The sequence below is a fragment of the Bufo bufo genome, chromosome 3, assembly GCF_905171765.1.
Source record: "Bufo bufo chromosome 3, aBufBuf1.1, whole genome shotgun sequence".
Classification (NCBI taxonomy): domain Eukaryota; kingdom Metazoa; phylum Chordata; class Amphibia; order Anura; family Bufonidae; genus Bufo; species Bufo bufo.
In genome coordinates this window covers 706,747,724-706,773,167 of record NC_053391.1, presented here as the reverse complement: position 1 = coordinate 706,773,167, position 25,444 = coordinate 706,747,724, and the positions used below count along the sequence as shown (strand labels likewise).

The window sequence follows — 25,444 nt, the reverse complement described above, 5'->3', positions numbered from 1 at the left end:
TGACTGACTCTATCCTTCCCGGTGCTGTGCCTCTGCGTTAGTCTACCCGTCAAAGACGTCAAACGCCTCGCTGGCAAAGTGCTGAAATCTTACGGGACACATTGGAGGTCAGGGAACAGAGACAAAGGGCTCATGAAGTGCTGCGGAAATCACAGAACTGAGTTGGAGATACTACTTGCTGAACTGATCTCGCTTGCCTTGTTATGTTATGTGTTCAACATTTTGTTCTCTTGTTATGTTTTTTTTTTTTTTTTTGGGAAGGAAAGGAGGTGTGATGTTGTGATAGATCACTGTGACCTTTAGCCTCTTTCTCCTGATGCATGATGGGGGAGGAGGAGCTGTACCAGGAAGTCAGACGGTGTGTGAGGGGAACTGGAAGCAGACACATGAGGCTGAGAAGGGATTACATCTGATAAGGACAGAAGCTGTTTGGAATAAGACTCCTCCATGTAAGAATGCCATAATGTTCTGAGTAATAAACCTTGCTCTGGTTAAGTAGTACATCGGCCTGTGTGTGTAACTTGCTGAGCAGATACTGGCAGCATTGCCAGCAGTACCTGAGAGACACAGAGTGTCCAGGGGACATAACAGTCAGCATAGTGTCCAGAGCATGGAGGCGCTACCAGGAGACAGGCCAGTACATCAGGAGACGTGGAGGAGGCCGTAGGAGGGCAACAACCCAGCAGCAGGACCGCTACCTCCGCCTTTGTGCAAGGAGGAACAGGAAGAGCACTGCCAGAGCCCTGCAAAATGACCTCCAGCAGGCCATAAATGTGCATGTGTCTGCTCAAACGGTCAGAAACAGACTCCATGAGGGTGATATGAGGGCCCGACGTCCACAGGTGGGGGTTGTGCGTACAGCCCAACACCGTGCAGGACGTTTGGCATTTGCCAGAGAACACCAAGATTGGCAAATTCGCCACTGGCGCCCTGTGCTCTTCACAGATGAAAGCAGGTTCACACTGAGCACATGTGACAGACGTGACAGAGTCTGGAGACGCCGTGGAGAACGTTCTGCTGCCTGCAACATCCTCCAACATGACCGGTTTGGCATTGGGTCAGTAATGGTGTGGGGTGGCATTTCTTTGGAGGGCCGCACAGCCCTCCATGTGCTCGCCAGAGGTAGCCTGACTGCCATTAGGTACCGAGATGAGATCCTCAGACCCCTTGTGAGACCATATGCTGGTGCGGTTGGCCCTGGGATCCTCCTAATGCAAGACAATGCTAGACCTCATGTGGCTGGAGTGTGTCAGCAGTTCCTGCAAGACGAAGGCATTGATGCTATGGACTGGCCCGCCCGTTCCCCAGACCTGAATCCAATTGAGCACATCTGGGACATCATGTCTCGCTCTATCCACCAACGTCACGTTGCACCACAGACTGTCCAGGAGTTGGCAGATGCTTTAGTCCAGGTCTGGGAGGAGATCCCTCAGGAGACCGTCCGCCACCTCATCAGGAGCATGCACAGGCGTTGTAGGGAGGTCATACAGGCACGTGGAGGCCACACACACTACTGAGCCTCATTTTGACTTGTTTTAAGGACATTACATCAAAGTTGGATCAGCCTGTAGTGTGTTTTTCCACTTTAATTTTGAGTGTGACTCCAAATCCAAACCTCCATGGGTTAAAAATTTGATTTCAATTTTTTTATTTTTGTGTGATTTTGTTGTCAGCACATTCAACTATGTAAAGAACAAAGTATTTCAGAAGAATATTTAATTAACTCAGATCTAGGATGTGTTATTTTTGTGTTCCCTTTATTTTTTTGAGCAGTGTATATACACTATATACTCCTGTCCTGTATATTGCTGGGTATATATATACTCCTGTCCTGTATACTGCTGGGTGTATATATATATATATATATATATATATATATATATAAATATATATATATTGTGGGGATTCGCTCTGGTAGACAGATTAGCAGACGCAGTACAGAGGCAATGTCTTTGACTTAAACAGTGCAGTGTTTATTCACATAAACAAAAAATGACAGTTTGTCGTCTTGCTGTTCATTCACACCATGGACAGTCCACAGAACAAAAGCATTCACCTTGTCAGCGGTTTTGTCAGTAGCAGTCCCCAACAGGCTTTAGGGCCTGCTTCCCAGCAATGCGGCTCTCAGCCCTTTAGTACGGCACACCTCATTCAGATCCCAAACCTCAGAGACTCCACAGATTCACTGTGAAGTGGAGGATAATCCACCCCCAGCTGAGATTGCTGGCTGGTTTTTATATCCCAGCCAAAACCCGGCCTGGAACGTGGGTAGCAGCCACCCACCCTGCACCTTGGCTGCTCCCAGTAAGAGCCGGCCTGGACCGTGGGGAACAGCCACCCACCCTGCACCTTGGCTGCTCCCAGTAAGAGCCGGCCTGGATCGGCTTTACAGCCACACTAAATAACCAATAGTGTCAGTCAGCACTAGCTGCCGCTGACACCTAAAATTACCGGCTCTTACCTCACCCAGGGCAGGAACCTCAGCGACACATACCTTCCTTTGGACCCTTGCTCTTTTCTACAATATATATACACTCCTGTCCTGTATACCGAGGTTCCTGGCCTCTGTGAGGTAAGAGCCATTTTTTTTCCTGAAGTGTCATTATTGCTTTGCAGTCTGACACTTCAGCTGTTTAGTATGGCTGTAAAGCTGATCTGGGACGGCTCTTACTGGGAGTAGCCAAAGTGCTGGGTGGGTGGCTACTCCCCACTTTCCAGGCCGGGTCTTGGGAGGCTTATAAAAAGCATTCAGCTTTATCAGGTGGGGTGGATTATCCTCCATTTGACAGAAAAGCTGTGAAGTACTCTGTGCTGAGGACTGCAAACAGGCGTGCAGGCCCCCTGGAAGTCTGCCAGGGAACTTGTCTGTGGCTGAGCATTCAGCCGGGTGTGAACTGACACCAAGGATTCCAGGTGAACATTGTTATGTTTTACTGTGTGTGAATAAAACACTGACGTTGATTTACAACCTGGTTCCTTGCCTCTGTACTGCGTCCGCTAACCTGTCTACCAGAGCAAATCCCCACTATATATATATATATATATACACTATATACTCCTGTCCTGTATACTAATGGATATATAGATATATACACTATATATTCCTGTCCTGTATACTCCTGGATATATATATATATATATATAAAGTAAAAAATCGGACTGCACTCCAAGCGTTTCTTCAAAGAAGTTTGTATTTAATCACCCATATGGTGGCAAAAGCGACGTTTCGGGTCAAGCATGAGCCTTTTTCAAAAGCCGAAACGTCGCTTTTGCCACCATATGGGTGATTAAATACAAACTTCTTTGAAGAAACGCTTGGAGTGCAGTCCGATTTTTTACTTTTTATAAGTGGGTAAGCACCTTTTACCATACTTGGATATTGCACCCGTCCATTATCCATACTTTTTCAGGGTGGTGCTGCCAGTGGTTTTTTATATATATATATACACTCACCTAAAGAATTATTAGTGCCCCCATACTAATACGGTGTTGGACCCCCTTTGGCCTTCAGAACTGCCTTAGTTCTACGTGGCATTGATTCCACAAGGTGCTGATAGCATTCTTTAGAAATGTTGGCCCATATTGATAGGATAGCATCTTGCAGTTGATGGAGATTTGAGGGATGCACATCCAGGGCACGAAGCTCCCGTTCCACTACATCCCAAAGATGCTCTATTGGGTTGAGATCTGGTGACTGTGGGGCCATTCTAGTACAGTGAACTCATTGTCATGTTCAAGAAACCAATGTGAGATGATTGGAGCTTTGTGACATGGTGCATTATCCTGCTGGAAGTAGCCATCAGAGGATGGATACATGTTCTCATTCTGTTTACCCCAAATTCGGACTCTACCATTTGAATGTCTCAACAGAAATCGAGACTCATCAGACCAGACAACATTTTTCCAGTCTTCAACAGTCCACTTTTGGTGAGCTCGTGCAGATTGTAGCCTCTTTTTCCTATTTGTAGTGGAGATGAGTGGTACCCGGTGGGGTCTTCTGCTGTTGTAGCCCATCCGCCTCAAGGTTGTGCGTGTTGTGGCTTCACAAATGCTTTGCTGCAGACCTCGGTTGTAACGAGTGGTTATTTCAGTCAACGTTGCTCTTCTATCAGCTTGAATCAGTCGGCCCATTCTCCTCTGACCTCCAGCATCCACAAGGCATTTTTGCCCACAGGACGGCCGCATACTGGATGTTTTTCCCTTTTCACACCATTCTTTGTAAACCCTAGAAATGGTTGTGCGTGAAAATCCCAGTAACTGAGCAGATTGTGAAATACTCAGACCGGCCCGTCTGGCACCAACAACCATGCCACGCTCAAAATGGCTTAAATCACCTTTCTTTCCCATTCTGACATTCAGTTTGGAGTTCAGGAGATTGTCTTGACCAGGAGCACCCCCCTAAATGCATTGAAGCAACTGCCATGTGATTGGTTGGCTAGAGAATTGCATCAATGAGAAATAGAACAGGTGTTCCTAATAATTCTTTAGGTGAGTGTGTGTAAATATATATATATATATATATATATATATAGGCTGATCCAACTTTGATGTAATGTCCTTAAAACAAGTCAAAATGAGGCTCAGTAGTGTGTGTGGCCTCCACGTGCCTGTATGACCTCCCTACAACGCCTGTGCATGCTCCTGATGAGGTGGCGGACGGTCTCCTGAGGGATCTCCTCCCAGACCTGGACTAAAGCATCTGCCAACTCCTGGACAGTCTGTGGTGCAACGTGACGTTGGTGGATAGAGCGAGACATGATGTCCCAGATGTGCTCAATTGGATTCAGGTCTGGGGAACGGGCGGGCCAGTCCATAGCATCAATGCCTTTGTCTTGCAGGAACTGCTGACACACTCCAGCCACATGAGGTCTAGCATTGTCTTGCATTAGGAGGAACCCAGGGCCAACCTTACCAGCATATGGTCTCACAAGGGGTCTGAGGATCTCATCTCGGTACCTAATGGCAGTCAGGCTACCTCTGGCGAGCACATGGAGGGCTGTGTGGCCCTCCAAAGAAATGCCACCCCACACCATTACTGACCCAATGCCAAACCGGTCATGCTGGAGGATGTTGCAGGCAGCAGAACGTTCTCCACGGAGTCTCCAGACTATGTCACGTCTGTCACATGTGCTCAGTGTGAACCTGCTTTCATTTGTGAAGAGCACAGGGCGCCAGTGGCGAATTTGCCAATCTTGGTGTTCTCTGGCAAATGCCAAACGTCCTGCACGGTGTTGGGCTGTAAGCACAACCCCCACCTGTGGACGTCGGGCCCTCATATCACCCTCATGGAGTCTGCTTCTGACCGTTTGAGCAGACACATGCACATTTGTGGCCTGCTGGAGGTCATTTTGCAGGGCTCTGGCAGTGCTCCTCCTGTTCCTCCTTGCACAAAGGCGGAGGTAGCGGTCCTGCTGCTGGGTTGTTGCCCTCCTACGGCCTCCTCCACGTCTCCTGATGTACTGGCCTGTCTCCTGGTAGCGCCTCCATGCTCTGGACACTACGCTGACAGACACAGCAAACCTTCTTGCCACAGCTCGCATTGATGTGCCATCCTGGATAAGCTGCACTACCTGAGCCACTTGTATGGGTTGTAGACTCCGTCTCATGCTACCACTAGAGTGAAAGCACCGGCAGCATTCAAAAGTGACCAAAACATCAGCCAGGAAGCATAGGAACTGAGAAGTGGTCTGTGGTCACTACCTGCAGAACCACTCCTTTATTGGGGGGGTCTTGCTAATTGCCTATAATTTCCACCTGTTGTCTATCCCATTTGCACAACAGCATGTGAAATTGATTGTCACTCAGTGTTGCTTCCTAAGTGGACAGTTTGATTTCACAGAAGTGTGATTGACTTGGAGTTACATTGTGTTGTTTAAGTGTTCCCTTCATTTTTTTGAGCAGTGTATATATACACACTATATACTCCTGTCCTGTATACTGCTGGATATATATATATATATATATATATATATATACACACACTATATACTCCTGTCCTGTATACTGCTGGGTATATTTACTGTGTTCTCCCGTGTCATGCAGACGCCGTCGTTCTGGACTCTCAGGATTACAGACTGATCGGGGCGGATCTCAGTGATGTTGTTGCTCTGGATTCTGCTTTGGAGGGATCCGGCATCCGGTGGGATTGTCCTACTCTCATCCTGGCAGAAGTGGTGCTGTGCTATATGGATCCTGCACGGTAGGGTACCCTGTGATGACTCTGCCACCATCTCCTCATTTTTAGTCCTAGTTCTTGGTTCTGGTTAGTCCACTCTTCCAATGTTTTTGATCTTCTTGTTACATAGAAACCTAGAATGTGTCGGCAGATAAGAACCATTTGGCCCATCTAGTCTGCCCAATATACTGAGTACTATGGATAGCCCCCGGCCCTATCTTATATGAAGGATGGCCTTATGCCTATCCCATGCATGCTTAAACTCCTTCACTGTATTTGCAGCTACCACTTCTGCAGGAAGGCTATTCCATGCATCCACTACTCTCTCAGTAGTTACTGAAGAGTGGAGAACCCCAACTATAGAGATGGGGGTACCAGTTATTGCTGTGACTTGCAGGGCTGGATGTAGTCAGAGAGCATCAATAATATGGTTTAATTTACTTTGTGGATTACATTTGGTGGATAAAACGTCTGTATCTGACATTTAACTATTAATGAAGGAAGATGAAGCTTCTGGAACCGAGAAACTGCGGTTTAAGTCAGCGACCCCTTATAGTAACCACAATGTAGTAGTCGTTCCTCCTACTATACTTATGTAGTAGTCTCTCCTCCTTCTATCCTCATGTAGTAGTCACTCCTCCTTCTATCCTCATGTAGTAGTCTTTCCTCCTTCTATCCTCATGTAGTAGTCTCTCCTCCTTCTATCCTCATGTAGTAGTCACTCCTCCTTCTATCCTCATGTAGTAGTCTTTCCTCCTTCTATCCTCATGTAGTAGTCTCTCCTCCTTCTATCCTCATGTAGTAGTCTCTCCTCCTTCTATCCTCATGTAGTAATCTCTCCTCCTTCTATCCTCATGTAGTAGTCACTCCTCCTTCTATTCTCATGTAGTAGTCTCTCCTCCTTCTATCCTCATGTAGTAGTCTCTCCTCCTTCTATTCTCATGTAGTAGTCACTCCTCCTTCTATGCTCATGTAGTAGTCACTCCTCCTTCTATCCTCATGTAGTAGTCACTCCTCCTTCTATCCTCATGTAGTAGTCACTCCTCCTTCTATCCTCATGTAGTAGTCACTCCTCCTTCTATCCTCCATGTAGTAGTCACTCCTCCTTCTATCCTCATGTAGTAGTCACTCCTCCTTCTATCCTCATGTAGTAGTCACTTCTCCTTCTATCCTCATGTAGTAGTGTCTCCTCCTTCTATCCTCATGTAGTAGTCTCTCCTCCTTCTATCCTCATGTAGTAGTCACTCCTCCTTCTATCCTCCATGTAGTAGTCACTCCTCCTTCTATCCTCATGTAGTAGTCTCTCCTCTGTTTAAGTTGCTTTAATTAAAGCATTTAAGATGCACTCTGGTGCTCCAAATCAAGGTACCCTTAAGTCTTTAAAGGGACACTGACAGGCCCAATAAGCATATTTAGGTATATATATGACAGTACAGGTCTTATCAAGTGTATTAAAATCATCTAAGTATCCCCCCTGTCCACCTTATAAATACCGAAAACTAAAGTTTTATAACCTGCTTGTCTCGTCTCCAATCTGCCCAAGGGGTGGCGTTTCATCTCAAAATGCGCCCAGCCAGCCGCTCCCAACTGCCGTTCTGAAGCCCCGCCCAACTCATCAATATTCACTTCGCTGGGTGACGGCTACAACTCTCCCCGACTCAAGTGCCCGGCGCATGCGCATAAAGCAGAGGCTGCAACGGCCTCTAAGATGCAGACTGTCTGTACGCAGGCGCGATGTGACCTCGGCCGGGCGCATGCGCTGAAGATTAGACGGAGGACGTGCCCAGAGGATTGAATTGGCCATGCGCAGGATCTTGAGTCAGGGTGAGTTGTAGCCGCCGCCCAGCGAAGTGAATATTGATGAGCTGGGCGGGGCTTCAGAACGGCAGTTGGGAGCGGCTGGCTGGGCGCATTTTGAGATGAAACGCCGCCCCTTGGGCAGATTGGAGACGAGACAAGCAGGTTATAAAACTTTAGTTTTCAGTATTTATAAGGTGGACAGGGGGGATACTTAGATGATTCTAATACACTTGATAAGACCTGTACTGTCATAAATATACACCTAAATATGCTTATTGGGCCTGTCAGTGTCCCTTTAATATCCACGCGTGGCAGAGAGACTTGTCACTCCTCCTTCTATCTTTATGTAGTAGTCACTAGGGTTGTTGAGGGTATCGAAATTTTGATACCCAATCGATACTTTTGTCCCGGTATCGATACGATACCGGATTTCCATTTTTTCGATACTGGGCTGCGCAGTCTAGTATCACAGAACATGAGCGCACTGCTGTAGCCGCGCTCATGTTCCCTCAGCAGCACAGGGGAGAAGGAATCAGTCTCTCCCTCCCCCCTGTGCTGCTGCCACCAATGAGAAGAGAGGGGCGGGCGCACTGTGCCACCAATGATAGGACTTTTCATGGGTCCGGACTTTAAGTAGCAGGCTACATAGAGCGGCGCCCAGAGATGTCCCAGCACTTACTATTATTACTGGGCGCTGCTCCGTTTGCCTGCTGTGCCCCATTACCATCTCCTGCTCCGTATGCTAATTACTATCGAAGCAATGGGGAGGAGACATCAGCTTCTCTCCTGGGCGTTCCTTTTCCCTGCTCTGTGATTGGACAGCGCTACAGCCAAGGAGACGGAACGCCCACTAGAGAAGCTGATGTCTCCTCCCCATTTCTCCGATAGTAGTAATTAGCATACGGAGCAGGAGACGGTAATGGGGGCACAGCGGGCGCCCAGGAATAATAGTAAGTGGTGGGATATCCCTGGGCGCCTCTCTATTTAGCCCGATACTTAACTAAGTCCGAACCCACGAAAGGTCGTCTTTAACTTTTAATACAGGAGGCGGGTGCCGGCAGCAGAATCACATTGCCGGCACCCTGCCTCTGACAGGGAGCTGCGATCAGCGGCAGTTAACCCCTCAGGTGCTGCACCTGAGGGGTTAACTGCCGCTGATCTGCTGCCAGTATCCGCCTCCTGTATTAAAGGTTAATTATCATTGGTGGCACAGTGCGCCCTCCCCCCCGCCTCAACCCCCCCTAGTATTATAATCATTGGTGTCAGTGGCCACAGGTTCCCCTCTCCCCTCCTCCTCCTCATTGGTGGCAGTGGCAGCTTCTGATCGGAGCCCCAGCAGTCTAATCCTGGGGCTCCGATCGGTTACCATGGCAGCCAGGACGCTACTGAAGCTCTGACTGCCATAGTCAGCTCCCTGCTGCTGTGTGCACAGAGCACAGAGCAGCAGGGAGAGTGTGAGGTCCTATTCACCGTAATAGAGCTCTATCAGGGAGAATAGGACAAGGGATGAAAAGATCCCAGGCTCTAGCCCCTAAGGGGGGAAATAGTTATTAAATAAAAAGTAAAAAAAACAAACACCAAAATATTAACCTCTTGGGGACACATGACGTACCGCGCGGGCGGTGATCGGAACTGGGTGCCTGCTCAAATCAATCAGCAGACACCCGAGGACAATGCGCTGTGATTCCCCCGTATCGACGATCGCCGCAAACCGCAGGTCATTTCAGACCTGCGGTTTGCTGTGTTTCCGGGTTATTCGGGTCTCTGGGGTCCCGATAACCCAGAACACGATGGTGATCGGTGGTGTGATAATACACCACCTATCGCCGTCCTGCGATCCTGAGAGGTGATGGTGAACTTGTCTGGTGTACCGTTTTGAGCCCGTGATTCCTGATTTTGTTGGCCAACCAGGATTCCAGATTTCCACAGTGGGCTTCACTGAATACGACTACTTTTAGTCTTTTTTTTCAGTCACCACTTTGTGAATCTGATGGTGGAAAAAACGAACCTGTACAGTTCGTTGCTCAACACCCGGGCTCCTTTTTGGCTAGGCCCGGTGGCTGGACTCCAGTCAGTGCAGCCGAGATGTAGACATTTTGGGGCCTCGTGCTGCACATGGGTCTAGTCAAAAAAACCAGTGTCAGGCATTACTGGAGTGGGGACGTCCTCTACCAGACCCCACTCTACAGTACGGCCATGACACGTCCCCGGTTTGAGGCCATCCGGAAACGCCTGCATCAGGCCGGTCATCGATCACTTTGGGGCCAAATTTGTACAGGCCTATGTACCTGGGAGGGAGGTCGCGGTTGATGAGTCTCTCAAGGGGAGACTCATTTTCCGCCAGTATGTTCCCTCTAAGCGGGTGAGGTATGGCGTGAAGCTATACACACTTTATGAGAGTACCTCAGGGTACACTTACAAGTTTCGTGTGTACGAGGGGCGAGATTCCCGTATTCAACCCCCAGAATGTCCCCCCACTCTGGGTGTTAGCGGGAAACTTGTGTGGGACCTTATGCACCCACTGCTGGATAAGGGTTACCACCTGTACGTGGATAACTTTTATACTAGTATCCCCTTGTTCCAGTTCCTCGCTGCCAGATCCACGTCCCCTTGTGGGACCGTGCAGAAAAATCGCCTCCCTGCCCTCCCCCTCCAGGTACCTATCCCCAGGGGTGAGACCCGTGCCATTACCACTGGAAACCTGTTGCTGGTCAAATATAAGGACAAGAGGGATGTCCTTGTATTGTCCACAATTCATGGTGACGCCATCACCCCTGTCCCTGTGCAAGGTACTGCGGCAACGCTCCTCAAGCCCGATTGTATCGTTGACTACAATCTGTATATGGGAGGAGTTGATCTCTCTGATCAAGTCCTCAAGCCATATAACGCCATGCGCAAAACCCGGGCATGGTACAAAAAAGTTTCGGTCTACTTGGTGCAGGTTGCCTTGTACAACTCTTTTGTCCTGTCCCGGAGCGCTGGCAGCACAGGGACATTCCTCCAGTTCTATGAGGCCGTCCTCAAGGACCTGATCTTTTCTGACCGGGAAAGAGCAGGCCGGAGTACCTCGGGAACTGGAGGCGCCCGGATCGTCCCTGGCCAACACTGTCCAGGTGTGGTCCCCCATACTGGAAAGAAGGGACGGACCCAAAAAGGTGCAGAGTGTGTCACAGGAGGGGGATACGGAAGGACACCACCACTCAGTGTGACACGTGCCCCGATTATCCGGACCTCTGCGTTATCGATTGCTTCAGGGAGTACCACACTTCCATGGAGTACTACATTTATAATCCCCTTCCCCAATTTTAATTCCATTTAGACACTGACAATCGCCCAGAAAATAAAATAAAAAAACTATGGCTCTCAGACTTGAGACACTAAAAAAATATTATTTTGTAAAACTTAAATAAATAAAAAAGTAGACATATTAGGTATTGCCGCGTCTGTAAGAATCTGCTCTATAAAAATACCCCATGACCTAACCCCTCAGATAAACAAGGTCAAAAAAAAAAAACTGTGCAAAAAAAAAAGTTTTTTTTTTGTCACCTTACATCACAAATAGTGTAATAGCAAGCGATCAAAAAGTCATATGCCCCCCAGAATAGTGGCAATAAAACCGTCCTCTCATTCCACAAAAAATTAGCCCCTACCTAAGATAATCGACTAAAAACAAAAAAAAATGACTCTTAGACTATAGAGATACTAAAATGTTTTTTTATTTTTGTTTATAAAAGGATAATATAGTGTAAAACCTAAATAAATAAATAAATAAAAAGTAGACTTATTAGGTATCGCCACCTCCGTAAGAATCTGCTCTATAAAAATACCCCATGACCTAACCCCTCAAATGAACACCGTCAAAAAAATAAAATAAAAACTGTGCCAATAATAGCTATTTTTTGGCAAATTTTCCATTTTAACCACCTCAGGACCGCCGTACGCAGGATTGCGTCCTGGCGGCGGCCCTGCTATTCTGGGTGGACGCATGTACGCGTCCTCTCGCGAGAGGCGAGATTTCCTGTGAACGCGCGCACACAGGCACGCGCGTTCACAGGATCGGAAGGTAAGCGAGTGGATCTCCAGCCTGCCAGCGGCGATCGTTCGCTGGCAGGCTGGAGATGTGATTTTTTAACCCCTAACAGGTATATCAGACGCTGTTTTGTTAACAGTGTCTAATATACCTGCTACCTGGTCCTCTGGTCCCTATTGTTTGGATCGACCACCAGAGGACACAGGCAGCTCTGTAATAAGTAGCACCACTACACTACACTACACCCCCCATCCTGTCACTTATTAACCCCTTATTAACCCCTGATCACCCCATATAGACTCGCTGATCACCCCCCTGTCATTGATCACCCCTCTGTCATTGATCACCACCCTGTAAGGCTCCATTCAGACGTCCGTATGTTTTTTTACGGATCCACGGATACATGGATCGGATCCGCAAAAAACATACGGACGTCTGAATGGAGCCTTACAGGGGGTGATCAATGACAGGGGGGTGATCAGGGAGTCTATATGGGGTGATCACCCCCCTGTCATTGATCACCCCCCTGTAAGGCTCCATTCAGATGTCCGTATGTTTTTTACGGATCCACGGATACATGGATCGGATCCACAAAACACATACGGACATCTGAATGGAGCCTTACAGGGCGGTGATCAATGACAGGGGGGTGATCACCCCATATAGACTCCCTGATCACCCCCCCTGTCATTGATCACCCCTCTGTAAGGCTCCATTCAGACATTTTTTTTGGCCCAAGTTAGCGGAAAATAATTTTTTTTTTTTTTTTTCTTGCAAAGTCTCATATTTCACTAACTTGTGTCAAAAAATAAAATCTCACATGAACTCACCATACCCCTCACGGAATCCAAATGCGTAAATTTTTTTTGACATTTATATTCCAAACTTCTTCTCACGCTTTAGGGCCCCTAAAATGACAGTCTCTCCCTAAAATGCCAGGGCAGTATAAATACCCCACATGTGACCCCATTTCGGAAAGAAGACACCCCAAGGTATTCGCTGAGGGGCATATTGAGTCCATGAAAGATTGAAATTTTTGTCCCAAGTTAGCGGGAAGGGAGACTTTGTGAGAAAAAAATAATAATAATTTCCGCTAACTTGTGACAAAAATATTTTTTTTCTATGACCTCACCATTTCTATGAACAGCCAAACAAAACCTAATTTTTATTACCCTGATTCTGCAGTTTACAGAAACACCCCATATGTGGTCGTAAACTGCTGTATGACCACACGGCAGGGCACAGAAGGAAAGGAATGCCATATGGTTTCTGGAAGGCAGATTTTGCTGGACTGTTTTTTTTGACACCATGTCCCATTTGAAGCCCCCCTGATGCACCCCTAGATAAAAACTCCATAAAAGTGACCCCATCTAAGAAACTACACCCCTCAAGGTATTCAAAACTGATTTTACAAACTGTATTAACCCTTTAGGTGTTCCTCAACAGTTTACGGCAAATAGAGATGAAATTTCAGAATTTCTATTTTTGGTAACCTTGCCTCACAAAAATGTAATATAGATAAACTAAAAATCATATGTATCCTAAAAATAGTCCCAACAAAACTTCCACGTTATCCCGTAGTTTCCAAAATGAGGTCACTTTTATAGAGTTTCTACTCTAGGGGTGCATCAGGGGGGCTTCAAATGGGACATGGTGTCAAAAAAAACCAGTCCAGCAAAATCTGCCTTCCAAAAACCATACGGCGCACCTTTCCCTCTACGCCCTGCCGTGTGCCTGTACAGCAGTTTACGGCCACATATGGGGTATTTCTGCAAACTACAGAATAAGGGCCATAAATATTGAGTTTTGTTTGGCTGTTAACCCTTGCTTTGTTACTGGAAAAAATGAATTAAAATAGAAAATTTGCCAAAAAATGTAAATTCTGAAATTTTATCTCCATTTGCCATTAATTGTTGTGGAACACCTAAAGGGTTAACGACGTTTGTAAAATCAGTTTTGAATACCTTGAGGGGTGTAGTTTCTAGAATGTGGTGTCATTTTTGGGTGGTTTCTATTATGTAAGCCTCACAAAGTGACTTCAGACCTGAACTGGTCCTTAAAAAGTGGGTTTTTGAAAATTTCAGAAAAATTTCAAGATTTGCTTCTAAACTTCGAAGCCTTGTAACGTCCCAAAAAAATTAAATATCATTCCCAAAATTATCCAAACATGAAGTAGACATATTGGGAATGTAAAGTAATAACTATTTTTGTAGGTATTACTATGTATTATAGAAGTAGAGAAATTGAAACTTGAAAATTTGCAAATTTTTCCAAGTGTTTGGTAAATTTGGTATTTTTTTTATAAATAAAAATGATTTTTTTTTACTCCATTTTAGCGGTGTCATGAAGTACAATATGTGACGAAAAAACAATCTCAGAATGACCTGGATAAGTCAGAGCGTTTTAAAGTCATCACCACATAAAGTGACACTGGTCAGATTTGCAAATAATGGCCAAGTCCAGAAGGTGAAAATGAGCCTGGTCCCTAAGGGGTTAAGTATAAATCACCCCCTTTCCCAATTTTATATATAAAATATATAAACAATAAATAAATAAACATATCACCACGTTCGAAAAGTCCAAACTTAAAATATTTAAAAAATCTATGCGGTGAACGCCGGAACTGAAAATAAAATAAATAAATAAAAACTGCGCAATTCGCCATTTTTTAAAGTGCTGAATGCACATGACTTTTTTGGTTTATTTTTTTCGCATGGTATCGAGTATCGCAATACTTTATATGGTATTGAAATCGAATCAAAAATTTGGTATCGCAACAACTCTAGTAGTCACTCCTTTTATCCTCATGTAGTAGTCACTCCTCCTTCTATCCTCATGTAGTAGTCACTCCTCCTTCTATCCTCATGTAGTAGTCACTCCTCCTTCTATCCTCATGTAGTAGTCACTCCTCCTTCTATCCTCATGTAGTAATCTCTCCTTCTTCTATCCTCGTTTAGTAGTCACTCCTCCTTCTATCCTCGTGTAGTAGTCACTCCTCCTACTATCCTCATGTAGTAATCTCTCCTTCTTCTATCCTCGTGTAGTAGTCACTCCTCCTTCTATCCTCATGTAGTAGTCACTCCTCCTTCTATCCTCATGCAGTAGTCACTCCTCCTTCTATCCTCATGTAGTAATCTCTCCTTCTTCTATCCTCGTGTAGTAGTCACTCCTCCTTCTATCCTCATGTAGTAGTCTCTCCTCCTTCTATCCTCATGTAGTAGTCACTTCTCCTTCTATCCTCATGTAGTAGTCTCTCCTCCTTCTATCCTCATGTAGTAGTCTCTCCTCCTTCTATCCTCATGTAGTAGTCTCTCCTCCTTCTATCCTCATGTAGTAGTCTCTCCTCCTTTTATCCTCATGTAGTAGTCTCTCCTCCTTTTATCCTCATGTAGTAGTCTCTCCTCCTTCTATCCTCATGTAGTAGTCTCTCCTCCTTCTATCCTCATGTAGTAGTCTCTCCTCCTTCTATCCTCATGTAGTAGTCTCTCCTCCTTCTATCCTCATGTAGTAGTCTCTCCTCCTTCTATCCTCATGTATTAGTCTCTCCTCCTTCTATCCTCATGTAGTAGTCTCTCCTCCTTCTATCTTCATGTAGTAGTCACGTCTCCTTCTATCCTCATGTAGTAGTCTCTCCTCCTTCTATCCTCATGTAGTAGTCTCTCCTTCTTCTATCCTCATGTAGTAGTCTCTCCTCCTTCTATCCTCATGTAGTAATCACTCCTCCTTTTATCCTCATGTAGTAGTCTCTCCTCCTTCTATCCTCATGTATTAGTCTCTCCTCCTTCTATCCTCATGTAGTAGTCTCTCCTCCTTCTATCTTCATGTAGTAGTCACGTCTCCTTCTATCCTCATGTAGTAGTCTCTCCTCCTTCTATCCTCATGTAGTAGTCTCTCCTTCTTCTATCCTCATGTAGTAGTCTCTCCTCCTTCTATCCTCATGTAGTAATCACTCCTCCTTTTATCCTCATGTAGTAGTCTCTCCTCCTTCTATCCTCATGCAGTAGTCACTCCTCCTCCTATTCTGATGTTGTGGTTGCTCTTTCCCCCTTCTGTCATCATGTATTAGTCTCTGTTCCTTCTGTCCTCATGTAGTGGCCGATCTCTCCTCCTTCTATCCTCATGTAGTAGTCACTCCTCCTACTATCCTCATGTAGTGGTCACTCCTCCTGCTATCCTCATGTAGTAGTCACTCCTCCTTCTATTCTCATGTAGTAGTCTCTCCTCCTTCTATCCTCATGTAGTAGTCTTTCCTCCTCCTATTCTCATGTAGTAGTCTCTCCTCCTTCTATCCTCATGTAGTAGTCTCTCCTCCTATTCTCATATAGTAGTCACTTCTCCTTCTATCCTCATGTAGTAATCACTCCTCCTTCTATCCTCATGTAGTAGTCACTCCTCCTTCTATCCTCATGTAGTAATCCCTCCTCCTTTTATCCTCATGTAGTAGTCACTCCTCCTTCTATCCTCATGTAGTAGTCTCTCCTCCTTCTATCCTCATGCAGTAGTCTCTCCTTCTTCTATCCTCATGTAGTAGTCTCTCCTCCTTCTATCCTCATGTAGTAGTCTCTCCTCCTGCTATCCTCATGCAGTAGTCACTCCTCCTTCTATCCTCATGTAGTAGTCTCTCCTCCTTCTATCCTCATGTAGTAGTCTCTCCTTCTTCTATCCTCATGTAGTAGTCTCTCCTTCTTCTATCTTCATGTAGTGGTCACTCCTCCTGCTATCCTCATGCAGTAGTCACTCCTCCTCCTCCTATTCTCATGTTGTGGTTGCTCTTTCCCCCTTCTGTCATCATGTAGTAGTCTCTCCTCCTTCTATCCTCATGTAGTAGTCTCTCCTCCTTCTATCCTCATGCAGTAGTCTCTCCTTCTTCTATCCTCATGTAGTAGTCTCTCCTCCTTCTATCCTCATGTATTAGTCTCTCCTCCTTCTATCCTCATGTAGTAGTCTCTCCTCCTTCTATCCTCATGTAGTAGTCACGTCTCCTTCTATCCTCATGTAGTAGTCACTCCTCCTTCTATTCTCATGTAGTAGTCTCTCCTCCTTCTATCCTCATGTAGTAGTCTTTCCTCCTCCTATTCTCATGTAGTAGTCTCTCCTCCTTCTATCCTCATGTAGTAGTCTCTCCTCCTATTCTCATATAGTAGTCACTTCTCCTTCTATCCTCATGTAGTAATCACTCCTCCTTCTTTCCTCATGTAGTAGTCACTCCTCCTTCTATCCTCATGTAGTAATCCCTCCTCCTTCTATCCTCATGTAGTAGTCACTCCTCCTTCTATCCTCATGTAGTAGTCTCTCCTCCTTCTATCCTCATGCAGTAGTCTCTCCTTCTTCTATCCTCATGTAGTAGTCTCTCCTCCTTCTATCCTCATGTAGTAGTCTCTCCTCCTTCTATCCTCATGTAGTAGTCTCTCCTCCTGCTATCCTCATGCAGTAGTCACTCCTCCTTCTATCCTCATGTAGTAGTCTCTCCTCCTTCTATCCTCATGTAGTAGTCTCTCCTTCTTCTATCCTCATGTAGTAGTCTCTCCTTCTTCTATCTTCATGTAGTGGTCACTCCTCCTGCTATCCTCATGCAGTAGTCACTCCTCCTCCTCCTATTCTCATGTTGTGGTTGCTCTTTCCCCCTTCTGTCATCATGTAGTAGTCTCTCCTCCTTCTATCCTCATGTAGTAATCTCTCCTCCTTCTATCCTCATGCAGTAGTCTCTCCTTCTTCTATCCTCATGTAGTAGTCTCTCCTCCTTCTATCCTCATGTAGTAGTCACTCCTCCTTCTATCCTCATGCAGTAGTCTCTCCTTCTTTTATCCTCATGTAGTAGTCTCTCCTCCTTCTATCCTCATGTAGTAATCTCTCCTCCTGCTATCCTCATGCAGTAGTCACTCCTCCTTCTATCCTCATGCAGTAGTCTCTCCTTCTTCTATCCTCATGTAGTAGTCTCTCCTCCTTCTATCCTCATGTAGTAGTCACTCCTCCTTCTATCCTCATGCAGTAGTCTCTCCTTCTTTTATCCTCATGTAGTAGTCTCTCCTCCTTCTATCCTCATGTAGTAGTCTCTCCTCCTTCTATCCTCATGTAGTAGTCACTCCTCCTTCTATCCTCATGTAGTAGTCTCTCCTCCTTCTATCCTCATGTAGTAGTCTCTCCTCCTTCTATCCTCATGTAGTAGTCTCTCCTTCTTCTATCCTCATGTAGTAGTCTCTCCTTCTTCTATCTTCATGTAGTGGTCACTCCTCCTGCTATCCTCATGCAGTAGTCACTCCTCCTCCTCCTATTCTCATGTTGTGGTTGCTCTTTCCCCCTTCTGTCATCATGTAGTAGTCGCTGTTCCTTCTATCCTCATGTAGATCACTCCTCCTTCTATCATGTAGCAGATGAAATTTCACCAGTTTTTCTTCTCGTCTTGCTGTGATTTCACCATTACCCTTCTGTTCTTTCCCTGTAGATCTGGAGATGTGATTGGCTGGGCAGGACAGCGCTTCCTCCAGTCTCGCTTTGTTGTCTATGAGCAGTTCTTCCCGGATGATGCTTTTGGTCGGGTTATGGTCGATCACTTTGATTCTCTGAATTCTCCTCTGCGCTCTGTGAGTGTTTACCCGCAGCTCTGGGACCAAGAGCAGAGGTTTCTTCAGAAGGTAAGGAGCCTCCTTGTTTGTAAGTTTGAAACCCTTTTTGGATTGTGATCCCAGTAAGTTAGATTGTTGGACATGCATGTACTGATATGTGCAGCTCCTGTAGGATGTGGTTCTGTCAATATACACGCGTCAACATGAAATTACAACGCCAAGAGTGAAGTTATGGAAATCAAGGAAATAGAAGGTGTCAGTAATATCTGCAGATTATGAAATTTCCAGCACCTAGCTCTAATCTTTGGCATGTGGGAGGGGTATAAAAGTGAGATTGAAAGCTGAGGTTTTTATCTGTATGAAACCTCAAAATTTGGATGACAGGGAGGCAGTACTATCACTACCTACATAATTTATGGGGATGCAGTACAATCTGTACCTACATCATTTACAGAGAGGCAATACTATCTGCTACCTACATCATAGACAGGTAGGCAGTACTATCTGCTACCTACATCATAGACAGGTAGGCAGTGCTATCTGCTACCTACATCATAGACAGGTAGGCAGTGCTATCTTCTACCTACATCATTTATAGACAGGGTGGCAGTACTATCTGTGTCTACATCATAGACAGGGTGGCAGTACTATCTGTGTCTACATCATAGACAGGGAGGCAGTACTATCTGTGTGTACATCATAGACAGGGAGGCAGTACTATCTGTGTCTACATCATAGTCATGGGGGCAGTACTGTCTGTGTCTACATCATAGGGAGGCAGTACTATCTGTGTCTACATCATAGACAAGGAGGCAGTACTATCTGTGTCTACATCATAGACAAGGAGTCAGTACTATCTGTGTCTACATCATAGACAGGGAGGCAGTACTATCTGTGTCTACATCATAGACAGGGTGGCAGTACTATCTGTGTCTACATCATAGTCATGGGGGCCGTACTGTCTGTGTCTACATCATAGTCAGGGAGGCAGTACTATCTGTGTCTACACCATAGTCAGGGAGGCAGTACTATCTATACCAAGTTCATAGACAAGGTGGCAGTACTATCTGTGTCTACACCATAGTCAGGGAGGCAGTACTTGTGACAACCACCCGCCAATACCGTTGTACTATGGCACAGTTGCCATCCAGGTCTCATCCATTGGAATCCACTGTGAGCCAGGGTGGATTTGATTTAAATCACTAGTCAGTAAGTCTTAGTTTTCTACATAAAGACTGATTCTCGCTGGTATAACTTGTAATATGCAAGTAGCTGAAGGTTTTTAGAATAACAACTTTTCCTATTAGTTTGATTAGGTTGATTCTGCCTTCATAGGTTTGTAGAAGTTAGGGTTAAGGTCTTTTTCTCAACTCTGTTCATGTTATAACAGTTTTGCTGTGAAGAAGAGGCCTGTGATCTCTGCTGAGTCAAATTCAGTTTTGAGAACTGCAAAAGTAAACCAAGCATCTGTGATAATATCTTGTAGGCAGAGAAACTGCCCAATAATCTTACAGAAACCTCTAGAGGAGCCGGACATTGTGAATGGATTCATGGAATTACACATATACAGCCTTATTCTACATAATTGAAAAAATAATCTTCCTTTTATGATGTAATAACCTTTGGATGGTAATATATTTTCCTCAAAAAGCATTTTATATAAAAAAAAATATCTGATTTAAATAAAAAAAATCATTTTTTTTCCTTTAAATCATAGATTTTTATCCACCCTGCTGTGAGCACAGTAAACTTTTAAGATTGGTTGGTGTGCACATACATGATACAATCGTGATTGTATGTACAATCGGTTAAAATAAAATTATCGATTTTGTGCTGGAAATCTGATTAATTTGCTGCCACCCCTCTTCGTATTGAATCGGGGGGTAGAGACCCCCCCCCGGCTAGCTAATCCTAAAGGGAAGGAGCGGTTATTTGCAACCTAGCTAACCAATCAGCAATGTATAGAAATCAGACAATGCGGTAGTATGTCTCCTCCGAGGACAGAGCTCTCAGCATAGACCAGATAATCAGGGGACAAGGGCAGAACTGGAACGATGAAATCATTAGTTTTATTATAAAAACTACACACAGAAATCTACATTATAACTGACAGATAAATATACCGGCCGGCCGAACAGATTGGATGGATGGAAATAAGTAAGAGGTGAAAGGGGACAGAATGTCTGTAAGTTCAGAATTACCGCGGTAGAGTCCAGTAAAAGGTAAAGTCTTTGTAAGGAATAATCCAAGATGGCGGGTGCCCGTGTCCAGCGGGCGGTCGTGATGTTAGTCGACGTCAGATGGTAGATGAAGGACCCGGACCTGGAGCTGGTAGTGGCTGTGACACGTACAAGTCCAGCCTTGGGTAATTGGGAGAGGGGCAGTTCTTGCCCTGAGAGGGAGAAAATCTGTCAGAATCCCTGCTTTGCCAGTTTCTCCGTACCCGTAGGTCAAATCAAGAAATAGAATTCATATTTATAATCATCTTTACGAATAATCTGATACCAAATATGACTGGAAGACAATACCGTGTGCCTGAGAACCGTCATATCTCAGAGCGGGAATCTCCGATTGGCTTGCGGATTTCCTGGAAGGTGGGTTAGAATAACCTCAACAACCTCTGAAGAGATTGTTCATTTTGTATTTTCCTAACCCATGACATATGAAGAAAAAATATGGGAAAAATATGAAATCTATGGATTGGAGGTGACTTTCATCTTCCTTCTTGTACCAACCGGCGGTGTGATAAGGATCTGTCATTCTCTTCTGAAGTCTCTGACCAGGTTTAGGGTGTTAGGACCCCTGCTGTGCTGGGGCCGCTCAGACTAGAGAGAGGGCACTTTTATGGGGTTTTGTCAGGACAATATCAGATTGATGGATGTATAACCTGGCAGGGGGTCAGGAAGAATTTTTGGCAAGGACTTGCTAATTGACCTCTGCTCTGTAAACTATAGCTGGAGGTGAATTAACTTCACGGTTGAGAAAGTTTTAACTCTTTGTGTGAATGAGAGGGCTCTTGTGATTCTGTAATTTTAAAACAGGATGCATTCGCGATTTCTTCGGTAATCGGTATTGTTGAGATCGCGAAGCATCACAGTACCATCTATACATAAATCCACAGCACTGGGTTCCTTCAGTCGGTTCCTTCACTTACTTCTCTCAGTTCTCTCACTCAGTTCTCTCTCTCAGTTTCTTCACTCAGTTCTCTCTCTCAGTTTCTTCACTCAGTTCTCTCTCTCAGTTTCTTCATTCAGTTCTTTCAGTCAGTTCTCTCACTCAGTTCTCTCTCTCAGTTCTCTCTCTCAGTTCTCTCTCTCAGTTCTCTCTCTCAGTTCTCTCTCTCAGTTCTCTCACTCAGTTCTTTCAGTCAGTTCTCTCACTCATTTCCTTCACTCAGTTCTCTCACTCAGTTCCTTCAGTCAGTTCTCACTCAGTTCCTTCACTCAGTTCTCTCACTCAGTTCTTTCAGTCAGTTCTCTCACTCAGTTCTTTCAGTCAGTTCTCTCACTCAGTTTCTTCACTCAGTTCTCTCACTCAGTTCTTTCAGTCAGTTCTCTCACTCATTTCCTTCAGTCAGTTCTCTCACTCAGTTCCTTCAGTCAGTTCTCACTCAGTTCCTTCACTCAGTTCTCTCATTCAGTTCCTTCAGTCAGTTCTCTCACTCAGTTCCTTCAGTCAGTTCTCACTCAGTTCCTTCACTCAGTTCTCTCATTCAGTTCCTTCACTCAGTTCTCTCATTCAGTTCTTTCAGTCAGTTCTCTCATTCAGTTCCTTCACTCATTTCCTTCACTCAGTTCTCTCACTCATTTCCTTCACTCAGTTCTCTCACTCATTTCCTTCACTCAGTTCTCTCACTCATTTCCTTCACTCAGTTCTCTCACTCATTTCCTTCACTCAGTTCTCTCACTCATTTACTTCACTCAGTTCTCTCATTCAGTTCCTTCACTCAGTTTTCTCACTCATTTCCTTCACTCAGTTCTTTCAGTTAGTTCTCTCACTAATTTCCTTCTCTCAGTTCTCTCACTCAGTACTCTCATTCAGTTCCTTCAGTCAGTTCTCTCATTCAGTTCCTTCACGCAGTTCTCTCATTCAGTTCCTTCACTCAGTTCTCTCACTCAGTTCTCTCACTCAGTTCTCTCACTCAGTTCTCTCACTCAGTTCTCTCACTCATTTCCTTCACTCAGTTCTTTCAGTCAGTTCTCTAATTCAATTCCTTCAGTCAGTTCTCTCACTCGTTTCCTTCACTCAGTTCTCTCATTCAGTTCCTTCAGTCAGTTCTCTCACTCGTTTCCTACACTCAGTTCTCTCATTCAGTTCCTTCAGTCAGTTCTCTCACTCGTTTCCTACACTCAGTTCTCTCATTCAGTTCCTTCAGTCAGTTCTCTCACTCGTTTCCTACACTCAGTTCTCTCATTCAGTTCCTTCAGTCAGTTCTCTCACTCAGTTCCTTCAGTCAGTTCTCTCACTCAGTTCCTTCAGTCAGTTCTCTCACTCAGTTCCTTCAGTCAGTTCTCTCATTCAGTTCCTTCAGTCAGTTCTCTCACTCAGTTACTTCAGTCAGTTCTCTCATTCAGTTCCTTCAGTCAGTTCTCTCATTCAGTTCCTTCAGTCAGTTCTCTCACTCAGTTCCTTCAGTCAGTTCCTTCACTTAGTTCCTTCTCTCAGTTCTCTCACTCAGTTCTTTCAGCCAGTTCTCTCATTCAGTTCCTTCACTCAGTTCTCTCACTCAGTTCCTTCATTCAGTTCTCTCACTCAGTTCCTTCACGCAGTTCTCTCACTCAGTTCCTTCACGCAGTTCTCTCATTCAGTTCCTTCACGCAGTTCTCTCACTCAGTTCTCTCACTCAGTTCTCTCACTCAGTTTCTTCACTCAGTTCTCTCTCTCAGTTTCTTCACTCAGTTCTCTCTCTCAGTTTCTTCATTCAGTTCTTTCAGTCAGTTCTCTCACTCAGTTCTCTCACTCAGTTCTCTCACTCAGTTCTCTCACTCAGTTCTCTCTCTCAGTTCTCTCTCTCAGTTCTCTCTCTCAGTTCTTTCAGTCAGTTCTCTCACTCATTTCCTTCACTCAGTTCTCTCACTCAGTTCCTTCACTCAGTTCTCACTCAGTTCCTTCACTCAGTTCTCTCATTCAGTTCCTTCAGTCAGTTCTCTCATTCAGTTCCTTCACTCATTTCCTTCACTCAGTTCTCTCACTCATTTCCTTCACTCAGTTCTCTCACTCATTTCCTTCACTCAGTTCTCTCACTCATTTACTTCACTCAGTTCTCTCACTCAGTTCTCTCACTCAGTTCTCTCACTCATTTCCTTCACTCAGTTCTTTCAGTCAGTTCTCTAATTCAATTCCTTCAGTCAGTTCTCTCACTCGTTTCCTTCACTCAGTTCTCTCATTCAGTTCCTTCAGTCAGTTCTCTCACTCGTTTCCTACACTCAGTTCTCTCATTCAGTTCCTTCAGTCAGTTCTCTCACTCAGTTCTCTCACTCAGTTCTCTCACTCAGTTCTCTCACTCAGTTCTCTCACTCAGTTCTCTCACTCATTTCCTTCACTCAGTTCTTTCAGTCAGTTCTCTAATTCAATTCCTTCAGTCAGTTCTCTCACTCGTTTCCTTCACTCAGTTCTCTCATTCAGTTCCTTCAGTCAGTTCTCTCACTCGTTTCCTACACTCAGTTCTCTCATTCAGTTCCTTCAGTCAGTTCTCTCACTCGTTTCCTACACTCAGTTCTCTCATTCAGTTCCTTCAGTCAGTTCTCTCACTCAGTTCCTTCAGTCAGTTCTCTCACTCAGTTCCTTCAGTCAGTTCTCTCACTCAGTTCCTTCAGTCAGTTCTCTCATTCAGTTCCTTCAGTCAGTTCTCTCACTCAGTTCCTTCAGTCAGTTCTCTCATTCAGTTCCTTCAGTCAGTTCTCTCATTCAGTTCCTTCAGTCAGTTCTCTCACTCAGTTCCTTCAGTCAGTTCCTTCACTTAGTTCCTTCTCTCAGTTCTCTCACTCAGTTCTTTCAGCCAGTTCTCTCATTCAGTTCCTTCACTCAGTTCTCTCACTCAGTTCCTTCATTCAGTTCTCTCACTCAGTTCCTTCACGCAGTTCTCTCACTCAGTTCCTTCACGCAGTTCTCTCATTCAGTTCCTTCACGCAGTTCTCTCACTCAGTTCTCTCACTCAGTTCTCTCACTCAGTTTCTTCACTCAGTTCTCTCTCTCAGTTTCTTCACTCAGTTCTCTCTCTCAGTTTCTTCATTCAGTTCTTTCAGTCAGTTCTCTCACTCAGTTCTCTCACTCAGTTCTCTCTCTCTCAGTTCTCTCTCTCAGTTCTCTCTCTCAGTTCTCTCTCTCAGTTCTCTCTCTCAGTTCTTTCAGTCAGTTCTCTCACTCATTTCCTTCACTCAGTTCTCTCACTCAGTTCCTTCACTCAGTTCTCACTCAGTTCCTTCACTCAGTTCTCTCATTCAGTTCCTTCAGTCAGTTCTCTCATTCAGTTCCTTCACTCATTTCCTTCACTCAGTTCTCTCACTCATTTCCTTCACTCAGTTCTCTCACTCATTTCCTTCACTCAGTTCTCTCACTCATTTACTTCACTCAGTTCTCTCATTCAGTTCCTTCACTCAGTTTTCTCACTCATTTCCTTCACTCAGTTCTTTCAGTTAGTTCTCTCACTCATTTCCTTCTCTCAGTTCTCTCACTCAGTACTCTCATTTAGTTCCTTCAGTCAGTTCTCTCATTCAGTTCCTTCACGCAGTTCTCTCATTCAGTTCCTTCACTCAGTTCTCTCACTCAGTTCTCTCACTCATTTCCTTCACTCAGTTCTTTCAGTCAGTTCTCTAATTCAATTCCTTCAGTCAGTTCTCTCACTCGTTTCCTTCACTCAGTTCTCTCATTCAGTTC

At 45.0% G+C, this 25,444-nt stretch overlaps 1 protein-coding gene across 5 annotated transcripts in view; it reads left to right on the top strand.

Moving 5' to 3' along the window:
• The window catches only part of LCMT2 (leucine carboxyl methyltransferase 2), a 104,492-nt gene that overhangs the window by 48,887 nt on the left and 30,161 nt on the right, over positions 1-25,444 (top strand). For all 5 annotated transcript variants that reach the window (XM_040426774.1, XM_040426772.1, XM_040426775.1 and 2 more), the window contains 2 exons: positions 6,043-6,199; positions 18,448-18,637. In XM_040426774.1, coding sequence (XP_040282708.1) covers positions 6,043-6,199; positions 18,448-18,637 — 347 coding nt within the window. The remainder of the gene's footprint in view (positions 1-6,042; positions 6,200-18,447; positions 18,638-25,444) is intronic.